At 34.1% G+C, this 13,498-nt stretch overlaps 1 protein-coding gene across 13 annotated transcripts in view; it reads left to right on the plus strand.

Moving 5' to 3' along the window:
- NEK1 (NIMA related kinase 1) overlaps positions 1-13,498 on the plus strand; it is a 212,397-nt gene that overhangs the window by 18,164 nt on the left and 180,735 nt on the right. For all 13 annotated transcript variants that reach the window (XR_004182615.1, XR_004182614.1, XR_004182613.1 and 10 more), the window contains 6 exons: positions 2,733-2,816; positions 4,058-4,125; positions 4,831-4,917; positions 5,969-6,023; positions 8,040-8,240; positions 12,710-12,770. Coding sequence is in view for 8 of the 13 variants with exons in the window: in XM_031664176.1 (XP_031520036.1) it covers positions 2,733-2,816; positions 4,058-4,125; positions 4,831-4,917; positions 5,969-6,023; positions 8,040-8,240; positions 12,710-12,770 (556 nt within the window). In the remaining 5 variants the exon portion in view is untranslated. The remainder of the gene's footprint in view (positions 1-2,732; positions 2,817-4,057; positions 4,126-4,830; positions 4,918-5,968; positions 6,024-8,039; positions 8,241-12,709; positions 12,771-13,498) is intronic.

The raw sequence follows: 13,498 nt of genomic DNA on the forward strand, positions 1-13,498 counted from the left end.
AACTGAGCTCAGGAATCACCTCCTCTGTCCAGCTTTATTTTATCACCTCCAGGCTGCATTGGCTCTCCTCTATGCTTCTTCAACTCAGCGCATTACCTACCTTTAATTACTGGTTTACTTACCCATCTCCCTCTATAGTCTTTGATATGGATCAATAAACAATGGCCTGTGAACCAACTTTGGCCCCCTCTCTCTGTTTGTAAATAAAGTTTTATTAGAACACAGCTAAACTTAATTGTTTACTTGTAATCTGTGGTTGCTTTTGTGCTATAGTGGAAGAGTTGAGTTGAGACAGAAACCATCTGGCCTGCAAAGCCTAAAATATTTACTGTCTGGCCATTTACAGAATACATTTGCTGACCTCTGGTCTCTGAGCTCTTTCATTAACTTTTTTTTGCTAGTTCCTGCACATATCTGGTACATTTTTGGTACTGAATAAATTTTTTGTCAAATTAAGAAGTACAAGTACGGGAAATTTAGTAATAGAAGAACACTGTGAAATGAGACATAAGTGATTTCTAAGATGTGTTCCATTTCTACTGGTAAACTCCATTTTATCAGTAATACTCAACATAATTTTCACTTTCTTTTTCCTTACCTCTCCCTTGATGAATTAATTGCTGTCTTATTGTATCTATCTCTGTTAAAAAACTTATGCAATTATTATAGTTACTTGTGAGTATATTCCTTACCACTGTACGGACTCCTTAGAGAACTGTTTTTGATCTCTGTACTTAAAATGCCTTACATGAGTATAGAAAGTACCTTAACAATCTGTGTAATCCTCATTAAATATCTATAGAACAGAAGAGTTAAAAAAAAAAAAAGAAAATAGTTTTTTAAAAAAGAAAAATGCTTAACAGGTAAAGTAAAAAGTAAACATGTTACCTTTCATTCCCTCTTCTGCAAATCCACTTCCCTGAGGTAAACACTGTTAACTGATTGGCAGTTATCCTTTGATGCTTCCTTCCTTTATTCCTTCTTTCCTTACTCAGTGCACACACACAATTAAATAGAGTTCAGGTATGGAATATAAGCATATTTTTTTAAATAGAGTTATACTATGCATACTGTTTTGGAACTTCCTTTTCTCACTTAATAGTATGTAAACAGTATACACAGAAGTGCTTCATTCTTGTCAGTGACTGCATAGAATTTCTGGTATAGTGAACATTCAGATTGTTTATATTTTTGGGTTCTGGCTAACAGTGCTATAGTAAACATCTTACATATGTCGTTTTATATTTCTGATAATATTTGTAGGATAAATTTGAAATTGAAATTGCTGTTTCAAATGGTATGTGAATTTAAAATTTTCACATATTTTGACAAATGATTATAATTAACCTTTTCACAAACACCTGTGAGAAAAAGCTTATTTCCCAACATTCTGACCAACAGTATGTATTATTTCATTTTAAGCAAGATAATATAGTATCTTAATTTTTTTTTTTAATTTGGCAGGGAGTTTAGTACCTTACATATGTGTTTTTTGACCATTTTTTCCACCTGTCATTTCCTTCTCCAGTCTTTTGTCCACTTCTTATTTTGCCTGCCAGTACTTTTCTCAGTGATTTGAATAACTCTTGCATCTTAGAGAACTAGCAATCTATCATTTATGTTGCAGGTATTTTCTCAAATTATTATTAAACTTGATTGTGTGTATTTTGCTCTACAGTTGTTTTAAATTGTATGTAGTCAACTTTATCAGTCTTTGTCTTATGACTTAAGCATTTTATGTCATATTTTGAAAGTCCTGCTTTAGTCAGTTATTACAGATAATTAACTTATGTTTCCTTTTGTTATTTTATGGTTTTTTTTTTTTTTTTTAGTTTAAAAATGCCGTGTACTTGGAATTATTTTGATGTTAACAATGAGATAGAAATTAAGCCTTTTTATTTCCAAGTGGCCATCTCCAGAAAAGAGTGTTTACGTTATAATAAATGTGGGAAGAGAAAAAAGTCAGAGATGTCTTCCAAATTTCTGGCTTGATTTTTTTCCTTTTGTGATTTTTATTTATATTTTTAAAAAGCATTATAGAGGTCAGATTCAGTGGCTTATACCTGTAATCGCAGTACTTTGGGAGGTCAAGGCAGGAGGAACACTTGAATCCTCAGGAACTCCTGAGGCCAGGAGTTCAAGACCACTAGCCTGGGCAACATAGCAGGACCCTATCTCTATAAAAAAAACAAAAATGAAAAACTAGCTGCCTGTGGTGGCATGCACCTGTAGTCCTAGCCACTTGGAGGCTGAGGCTGGAGGATAATTTAAACCCAGGAGTTTGAGGCTGAAGTGAGCTATGATAACATGACTGCACTCCAGCCTGGGTGATAGAGCAAGACCCTGTCCCTAAAGAAAGGGGAGGGAGGGGTGTTATAGAAAGAAGATGTATTAAAAACAAAGAAGAATCACCTGTTTGTCTTAACATTATAAAATATAAATTATTTCCATTTTCACTCATAAAGTTACTTTCCACATTTGTTTTATTTATAAGAGATGACCCAGTAGCATCTCTTATATTTTGGATTTAGTATGTGGAGAGCTTGTGTTGACTTGAATATCTATTTAATGTCAGTGCCTGCAGAGTTAAAATAAATTGTAACCTAAAATATCTTTTTAAGGTTTTAGTTCCTCTCATCCCTAAATATTCTTGAATTCTTTTAATGGTCAGGGAGAGGCTACTGTGAATTGTAAGTTTTAAAAGAAATGACAGATCTGATTTTTCTTCCTAGATTTTGGACTGGTTTGTACAGATATGTTTGGCCCTGAAACATGTACATGATAGAAAAATTCTTCATCGAGACATTAAATCTCAGGTATGTTATTCTGACACTGATAACTTCTAAATGGATAAAGACATGGAACCTTCATTGTCTTGGGCCAAAAATTTTTGAACCTGATTTAGTATGCATCAAATTATCTGTCTTGTCTCTTCACTCTTATCCTGTTCATCTGCATCTGTATTAGATCTCCTGCTTGCTTCCCATACTCTAAAAATTACTTTCCTTCCCAGTCTCTAAAACTTACAGAACATTTTTTACAACTCCAAAAAGAACCTCATACCTATTAGCAGTGAGTTCCCATTCCCCTCCACCTAGACTCTGGTAACCCCTACTCTACTTTCTGTCTGTGTGGATTGGCCTATTCTGGACGGTTTATATAAATGGATATTATGAAGTATGTGCCTTTTGCCTGCCTATGTATGTATGTATGTATTTATCTATCTCTATCTATCTATCTATCTATCTATCTATCTATCTATCTATCTATCTATCGTTTTTGAGACGGAGTCTTGCTCTTTTGCCCAGGCTGGAGTGCAGCAGTGTGATTTCAGGCTCACCACAACCTCCACCTCCTGTCCAAGTTGCCTCAGCCCCACGAGTAGCTGGGATTTCAGGCACCTGCCACCATGCCTGGCAATTTTTTGTAGTTTTAGTAGAGATGGGGTTTCACCATGTTGGCCAGGCTGATCTTGAACTCCTGACCTCAGGTGATCTGCCTGCCTCAACCTCCCAAAGTGCTAGGATTACAAGTGTGAGCCACTGCGCCTGGCCCCTTTTGCCTGTTTCTAAATCAGACTGTCTTTTTGTTGTCATTGTTGAGTTATGCAAGTCCTTTTCTTGATAAAAGTTTTTTCTCAAATATATGATTTTTAAAAATTTTCTCCCATTTTATGGATTGTCTGTTTTCTTGATGGTGTCCTTTGATGCACAAAAGTTTTTAATTTTGATAGTCCAATCTATCCTTTTACTTTTTTTGCTTGTGCTTTTTGACGTCATATCTAAGAAACGATTCCCTAGCCCAACAGCATGAAGATTTATTCCTATGTTTTTCTCTAGGAGTTTTATATTTTAGTTTTGATATTTAGATCTAGACTCCATTTTGAATTAATTTTTGTGTATGATTTGAGGGAGGGGACTTCATTTATTCTTTTGTATGTAAATATCCAGTTTCTCTAGCATAATTTTTTAAACTGGATTTTAAATTTTAGGAAAAATGTTGTCTCAGAACTGGACTGTAACAATATTTCTAAGAATTTTTTTCCTGTCTTTTACAGAACATATTTTTAACTAAAGATGGAACGGTACAACTTGGAGATTTTGGAATTGCTAGAGTTCTTAATAGGTAACATGAATTTTAAACTTTGTTTTGATACAATGTTTTCAGCGAACCTTCAATCCATGATGATGTATATGTGATAATTTATAGTATCTTTAAGTATGTTGTTTACTGGGATGTTGCTTTATTGGGACATGTTCTGAGAAAGGCATCATTAGGTGATTTTGTCAGTGTGTGAATATTCTAGAGTGTACTTACACAAACCTAGATGATAGAGTGTACTACACAGGCAGGCTGTATGGTATAGCCTATTGTTTCTAGGCTACAAACCTGTACAGCATGGTATGTACTGAATACTGTAAGAAATTGTAACACAATGGTATATATTTAAACATAGAAAAGATAAAATATAAAAGATAAAAAATGATATTCCTTTATGGGACACTTACCATGAATGGAGTTTGCTGGACTGGAAGTTGCTTTCTGTGAGTGAGTGAGTGGTGAGTGAATGTGAAGACATAGCACATTTCTGTATGCTACGGTAGAGTTTATAAACACTGTACACTTAGGCTATACTAAATTTATTAAAAAATAAAGTAATTGTTCTACAATGTATGTCAGTCACCATGTCACTAGGTTATAGGAATTTTTCAGCTTCATTATAATCTTATGACACCAGCATCATATAGGTGATCTGTTGTAGACCAAAAGCAACATTAATGGCACATGACTGTGTCTTAAACTTCTCCAATAATTTTTTTTTTCTTCTAGTACTGTAGAGCTGGCTCGAACTTGCATAGGGACCCCATACTACTTGTCACCTGAAATCTGTGAAAACAAACCTTACAATAATAAAAGGTATTTAAAATGATACTCATTGTATGATGTATTTCCTTTCAATCTTTTTGTTGTCATGTTTATTAACCTTTAGAATACTATTCTAATATCAGTAATACATACATGTAAACATATATGTATATATAAAATGTTGTTAATATATGGTGAGGGGAATTGTAAAAAAGCTATTTGATTATCTTGCTGGAAGAACCACAGAAAGAATCACCTTATTATTTATGTTATAACTGAAAGTAGAGTGCTTTCTTTGGTCTTTTTCTTCGTGATAGTCACTTCTTATTGAATTATTGCTAATATTTCTTGAACACACTGTAAGCCAGGTAGTGTTTTGAGTTCTATGTATTCTCTTAGTCTTCACAATGAGTTTGGGAGATGTAGGTATTAATCATTCCTCCTCCTCTTATACGGAAACCAAATGCAGAGAGAGGCAAAGTAACGTCTTTGAAATCCTTGAGTCAAATAAGTGGTGGAATCAGCGTCCAAACTAGGTGTCTGGCTCCCAAGCCCATATTTCTAATCACAGCACTGTAGTCTGGCTAGCGGACTATATAATATGTGGGTAGAAAGAGCAATTCTACCATTAAATTCCAGCTACCCTTTATTTTCTCTCTCTAATTGGAAAATCCCAACCAAGATAACATTGGTCAGTAGCTGTGGCAAATTACTTAATAAATTTTTAATGTCCATTAAATTAATATTTTGTTGTATAATTTTTAAATCATGGTATTTTACAAATAATTGAAAAAAAGTTTGAGTTTTATGAAATAAAAATAAATAGAATTTACATGAATTTTTTTGGTATTGTTCTTTTAAATATTAAATTTCTTTAATGAAGCTTCAAAGTAATTGTTGGGGCAACCATTTTCTTTTTCCAATCTGAGAGAGCTACTTTTGTCATTTGGTTATGGTTGAAATTTTTAGTTTTAAAGGAAATTTTTTCTGGAGCACATATTTTTCCAAAACACTTTTATGCTGTTTATGTTTCCTTTAAATCAAAAAATTTTAAAGTACATTCTGATACTTAGAGGAAATTTCTCATTTTTATCTTCTCTAGTGACATTTGGGCTCTGGGGTGTGTCCTTTATGAGCTGTGTACACTTAAACATGCTGTAAGTAGAAGTTTCTGAAATATTTTTAAAGTTATGTTAAAAAGCGCCTATAATGTTTTTATTATATTTTAAGTTCTGTTATCTTTCAGATAACCCTCATCCTAGAAATTCTTCTCTATGTCCGTTTTTACATTTCTCATTTTTTCTGAAGTATAAATTGATTTTCCCTTAATATATATGCGTATCTAGTATATTTGCTATTTTATAATATTTCATGCTGTTTTCCAGAAAATTATTTCTAATGACAAAAATGAATTTTGCTGTTTTCTTAATGTTAAATTTAGTATAAAGTTGATATTCTAGCTTAACAAATTTTACTAGTTTCATTTTAGTGAATTCTTTCATAACACCCAGACTGATTTGGAATTGAACTAATTTAAAGAATTTCATTCAATATACTCATTGATGACTTTTACCAATTTAAGTAATCATTAATTCAGAGTATTTAAAATTTTTACTTTTGAGACTTTTTTTTTTAATAACGTGTAGCACACTAAAAAAGGGGAGAGTTGTTGTCCTAAGTAGGTTTAATCTTAATAAAGCAGTTTTTTGAAATGGAAAGTGATTAACATTTTTTTACCCACTGATTAAACAATATTGTATTTTCATTACAGAAAACTTCAGAAAATAGATGAAAATATAAATAAGTGAATAAGGATCATAAACAGTTCTTCCAGCCAGTATTGACTACCTGTAAAATGAAAAATTTTTTTTCTTCCCCAAAAGTTTGATTAGACTTTATAAGAAGTTTTATAACCTGATTTTATTGCTTAATACTATTTGGGGAATATTTTTTCTTGTCATTCTTTTTAATGGTTGCATACTCTTTTACTATATTGCCTTAGATTTTTTTTTTCTTGCTTAAGGAAAAAAGCATAAGCTGACAAGGTAATGTGGGATGGTAGTTATCAGACGCTTATTTGAAATAATTGATCAGTTTTTCTGCAACACAGTTATTTTAGCTTTAAACCATTGGTTTGTGGGTTTAAAAAAAATCTTTTCGTCTACATTGTCCTGTCACCATCTCTTCTATATTTTGGGATTGTTTACTCTTAAGTAGCATGTGTCTTAAGATACATGAAATCCAGTAACTTACGCTTTGTGAAGAGCATGTCAACTGAGTGATAAATGAAAGTGCATTGGAATAGAGAACCACATCTTTTCTGCATTTAGGATTCCTATTTAGGTGTACAGATGTTTCTATAAGATTGAATTTACTCAGATGACATTTAGGAGAGCTCAACATTTAATAGAACTTTTATAATCACTGATACCTAATTTATAGTACATTTTATTTTCTTAATGTGTATATTAAGATAACATTGTACAGTTGTTCTGTAATATTTTAGTGGAGATATCAAAAGTTTAATATTGCCCTCTTTCAAGACGAAATCTTCAGATTTTAAACTGCCCCACCTCTTATTTTCTTTTTACTTTAAAGTTTATGTTGTGTTTAATTCTGACATATGTATTCCTATTAAGATATTTTTATACTGCTGATTTTCATAGCTTTTAGGAGCATCGCACGCACACAAAATAGTGAGCATTGTCTGAAAGGAAAGTATTAGTAGTTTTATTTATTAATTTTCCCCCAATGCTTTTAGTTGTGTAGTTAATTTCTTGTTCTAATCATTACAACAGAGGCACTAAAAGGCAGGTCTTAAATAAAGACCAGCAGGTTGTTCTTTTTCTGTTTGTGGTTCTTTGGCCCTAATTTTGCTACCTCTAAGGCATAACCTTTCACCATTTGATTATTGTCATAGTTTATGAAACGTTTATTTAATACATCCCATCTTTAAATATTTTAAATAAGTAAAAATTACTCTTATTTTGTGAGGGCTGATATTAATTTATAGATAACCAACTAAACTTTGCTCTAGAAAACATATTCTAATTATTTGGAAGAGGATGTGTTTCTATTCTATATTGGTAGGAAAAGAACTATTTCTTATTACCAGTATTCTCAGTTTCAATTTATATATGTTTCCTGTATGTTATTTATTTTCTGGACTTTAGTTTGAAGCTGGCAGTATGAAAAACTTGGTACTGAAGATAATATCCGGATCTTTTCCACCTGTGTCTTTGCATTATTCCTATGATCTCCGCAGTTTGGTGTCTCAGTTATTTAAAAGAAATCCTAGGGATAGACCATCAGTCAACTCCATATTGGAGAAAGGTTTTATAGCCAAACGCATTGAAAAGTTTCTCTCACCTCAGGTATGTTCTTTTTCCTTTAAAATTAAACAGTAGGGTTATGTTGCTTAGCTAGAACATGGCCTCCAGTGTTGACGAGAGCACATCTGGACCTTAGGGGAATGGTGTGCCTTTTTCAGACTAAATTAGTGCCACTTTCCTTTCCGTGCTCTTTCTTTTTCTTCAGATGAGAGTATTGCTCTGTTGTGCAGGCTAGAGTACAATGGCAAAATCATAGCCTACTGCAGCCTCAAACTCCTGGGCTCAAGCAATCCTTCTGCCTCAGCCTCCTGAGTAGCTGAGACTACAGATGTGCACCACCACACTCAGCTAATATTTAAAAAAAAAAAAATTTAGATACGGAGTCTCACTATGTTGTCCAGGCTTGTCTTGAACTCCGCCTCAAGTGATGCTCCCACCTTGGCCTTCCAAAGTACTGGGATTGTAGGTGTGAACCAGTTCGCCCAGCCTTTCCATTTTTATGTAACTGTTTTGTTAATGTTTGCTTTCCAGTTATGCATTATTCCTCTTTTCTCTGGATTTCTAACTGTAAAATTACTGAGCATTTCTATGCTTCACTTTCCTCACCTGTGAGCAAAGGGATTGTTGAATGTATCTGTGAGGTTGTTATGAGAATTAAAAGTGATAATACACATAAAGTGCTTAATGTCTAGCATGTAAGTGCTCAAAATATTTAATGTCTTAAATATTACCTACATATCAATGTATTTTACTAATTCACATTTTTTTTTAAATTCTTTTTGAGACAGGTTGTAGTTCTGTTGCCCAAGCTAGAATGCAGTGGCATGATCACAGCTCACTGCAACTGCCACCTCCTGGGCTCAAGCCATCCTCTCGTCTCAGTCTCCCAAGTAGCTGGGATTATAGGCACATGTCACCATGCCCAGTAAATTTTTGTATTTTTTGTAGTGACAGGGTCTCACCATATTGCCCGGGCTGATCTCGAACTCCTCAGTTCAAGTGATCTGCCCACCTCGGCCTCCCAAAGTGCTAGGATTACAGGCATGAGCCACCACGCCCGGCCTATAAATGTATTGTTAACATAATCTATATGATTATAGTTATATTCTTTTTGATAGGAAATGACTAGAAACCATTTATATGTAGGTATACTAGATTACTGACTCATGATTTCTCCTTTAATGCACACATAGGTGCATAATTGTTGAGTTTAACTGAATTTTAATTCCATAAGATTTTTAAAGCAATCTATATCAAATGAGTTAGCATAAGTTATAAAAATGTGATCACCTGAAATTGGAATTGTTTTACTTTTCTGGTTTAGTGCGGCCTTTGTTAAATAACTGTTAACCTCCAGTAAATAAGATATTCAGCAAAACTATAGTTTTGTTATTACTTTTATATGCTCATGGAGGAGAAGAAAGTATTATATGTCCTTCTGGCTTAACAGAACATGCATGTGACCAAATACTCTTCAGAAAACAGAGATGTTGATTTTACTGTTGCTACCAGGAGAATGCATTAGTATGCAAGAAAACCAACTAACATTTGGAGATTAAAGGTTACTTGTATAGGTCATAGCAACAGCCTCTGAAACGTGGGTGTCTTACAAGACTCCTTTGTTATAAATAACGTTTGCCAGGACACTTTTATTATGTAGTGTACTATTGTTTTTTTGGCAGCCACTAGAGAATAAACAATGACTTCATTTAGTCTTGCTGAGGTTTCTCTCTCCCCATACCAGGAGTTGGGACATACAGTCTCAAGGCTGAGGTACTGGAATTTAGCTAGCTAGCAATGAAAGAAAATATTCAAGCTTAAAATGTGCAAAACTTATAATATGAAAAGAAACAAGGGGAGATTGTGATTATTCACAAATGGAATATTTGACGTTATGTGTTAGTATATACATAGACCCTACTTGTTACTATTTAAGCACCACTTAGATTTCATTCTTCATGAAGACCTTTATCTGCTGTTCCTCAGATTTATTTTCTACTATATATCACTTGTTGTTTAAAGATAAAAACCTTTATCTGCTGTTCCTCAGATTTATTTTCTACTATATATCTACTTGTACTTAGGTGAGACGCTTTGTGACACTTTTGTTTGTTTGTTTGTTTGAGGATGGAGTCTCACTCTGTCACCCAGGCTGGAGTGCAGTGGCGCAGTCTCAGCTCACTGCAGCCTGCACCTCTGGAGCTAAAGCAGTCCTCCCTCCTCTTAGCCTGCTGATAGTTGTGATATATTTTTTTAAAGACTATAACTGTGAAACAATTGATGAGCTTTACTGTAACATATGAACTATTATTTCCAGTATCACTATAATGCTCCCTATCATTTTAGTACCTAATCCTCTCAAGACCATCAGCCATGGTTGATAGGGCCTAGTTTTTAGTCTTGTGCACTCTGGCAACATCTTCCTGGATATAGCTTGAAAAACTATGGATAAGTTCTGATTCATTAGGAATATAGGGGCTGTCCAGTGGAATGCTCTGTGACAATGAAAATGCTCTATATCTGCATCGTTCAATGTTGCAGCCACTAGCCACATGTGGTTAGTAAGCACTTGAAATGTCCTTGGTATAACTGAAAAGCTTCTCATATATCTATCTATCTATCTATCTATCTATCTTAAATTTTAATTCAAATAGGTGCATGTGGGTAGTGGCCACTCTATTGGACAATACAACATAGAGATTTCAGGATCTTCTTGGATTCTGTATGTCCCATCTCTCAATTCACATGAGCATTACCAGAAAGACTTCTCCAACAGTGGAAGAAATGATTCGATTTAGGGACGAGATTGAGATCATAAACCACCTGTTTTCTTCCAAGAGAAAGAAAAGGAAAAAAAATGCATTTTTTGAGAAGGGAACACACATTCACATAGTTGCCCTAAATTGCCTGTGAGCCAGACTTGGCTGTTACATTTGTCTGCTAATGAAAAGGTTCTCAAACTTGAGCATGCATCAGAATCACCTAGAGGGCATTGCTGAGTCTCACCACCACAGTCTTGGTTTCAGTAATTTTAAGGTGGAGCCTGACAGTTTGCATATTTACTGAGTTCCAGATGATGCTGATCCTGCTGGTATGAGACTTTGAGAACTGCTCTAGGGGTTTTCTTAATGGAAAAAACGACCCCCTCGGATCAAGTATTTTTTTTGCCTATCGGAGTGTCTGGACCACTGTTACTATAGGAAGATTCTCTCACCAAGGCTCAGTTCTCTTGAAAAAAGAGAAAATTCACTTGCCTTTGCCTTTCCCACAAAGTAAGAAAAAAAAGCTTAAACCAAGTTAGCTCTTTGTTGGTGTCATAGTTTTGAACTTAAGGAGAGAAAAATATGGAGTAAGGAGAAAAAATTACTTGCAGAAAATATAAATGATTTTTGTTCCTGATTTATAAATATCTATGTTTATAAATGCTGGAGAATATATAATGGAGAGTTTATACTAATATTAGTATATAAATGGAGACATTTGTTAAATTAAGAATATTTACATATTTATCCAATAACTTAATAAAATTAGTTATAATTTATAATTATGAGTTACAAAACTCATTGGAGATGTTAAGCAGATTCAGAGTAAAGTTAAAATAACTGAGAGATTACTAGATAATTTATTTTGATAATGAAGTGATTCTTCAGTAGTTTTGGAGAAAATGAAGGCTATGGATGCACATAGAATATAGAGATTTTTCCAGATAGGTAGTTGTGTTAAATTGCTGAGAGATGAAATAGGCGAGTAATGTATGGATGCCTACCTTGCTCATTAGATTAATTTGAGAAGAAAGCCTCTATCTGGAGAACTAATAAATTTGTGCCGGGCATGGTGGCACATACCTTTAATCTCAGGACTTTGGGACACTAAGGCAGGAGAATCACTTGCTCCCATACATTTGAGACTAGCCTGAGCAACGTAAGGAGACCCCCATCTCCATAAAAAAATACCAAAAAAAATTTTTTTTGAATCAGCCTGGCATAGTGACACAGGCCTGTGATCCCAACTGATTGGAGGCTGAGAGATGGGAGGGTTGCTTGGGCCTGGGAGGTCAAGGCTGCAGTGAGCCATTGTTGTCTCACTGTACTCCAGCCTGAGTGACAAAGTGAGACCCTGTCTCAAAAACATACACCCATAGATAAATACATAAATAAGATTGGGAGGGAGTTAGCATGAGAGGAATTTATTGAATGGATTTTTTTTTAATTTTTCTTAATTTTTAAAATAGAGATGAGATCTCACTATGTTGCCAGGGCTGACCTCTAACTCCTGTGCTCAAGTGATCCTCCCCTCGGCCTCCTAAAGAGCTGGGATTTCAGGCATGAACCACGACACCTGGGCTTCTTTTTTTTTTTTTTTTTTTTTTTTCTTGACTTGGTTTTAGTACAGTTTGGCAACATAAATATTACTGAAAAAGGGGAAAATGTATTATAATTAATGGGTAGGTTTTTTATTTTGAAAATGTAACATCTTTTCTGATTTTTTTTTTTTTCCTCTTTCAATCTAAGCTTATTGCAGAAGAATTTTGTCTAAAAACGTTTTCAAAGTTTGGATCACAGCCTATACCAGGTAAATGAAATCTGATATGAAACTTTTCATCTGTTTGTGGTAATCAAACCTAATTAAACTGGAAATATATGTTGATATAGTAAGTTGGGATAATTCTAGGATAAATTTAATCCAGAGGAAATGCACCTTAGAATTATTAATGATTTATGGCAATATATAGTTTCTTAATAACAACATTCTCATTTCTTGTCCATTTTATTTAAATGAAATCTGGCCTGAAATCTTATGTCTTTGATGCCTAGCTGATATTTTGAGAATGTTGTTATAGAATTATAAAATGTTCAATTTTGGTGTAAATCTTCATATAAAATATTATCTTTTTTTTTTTTTTTTTTTTTTTTTTTTTGAGATGAGGTTTCGCTCTTGTTGCCCAGGCTGAAGTGCAGTGGCGCGATCTCGGCTCACTGCAACCTCCGCTTCCTGGGTTCAAGAGATTATCTTGCCTCAGCCTCCCAAGTAGCTGGGATTACAGGCATCCGCCACCAAGCCCAGCTAATTTTTTGTATTTTTAGTAGAGATGGAGTTTCTCCATGTTGGCCAGGCTGGTCTCAAACTCCTGACCTCAGGTGATCCACCCGCCTCGGCCTCCCAAAGTGCTGGGATTACAGGCGTGAGCCACCACACTCGGTCATAAAATATTTTCTTTGAGAAATATTTCATATTCTGAATTTTTTTAAGTAAGTGAATGTGAAGTCAAGCACTTTATTAAAGATAGGTTTTATTTTAAA

This window comes from Papio anubis, chromosome 3 (genome assembly GCF_008728515.1).
Source record: "Papio anubis isolate 15944 chromosome 3, Panubis1.0, whole genome shotgun sequence".
Lineage (NCBI taxonomy): Eukaryota > Metazoa > Chordata > Mammalia > Primates > Cercopithecidae > Papio > Papio anubis.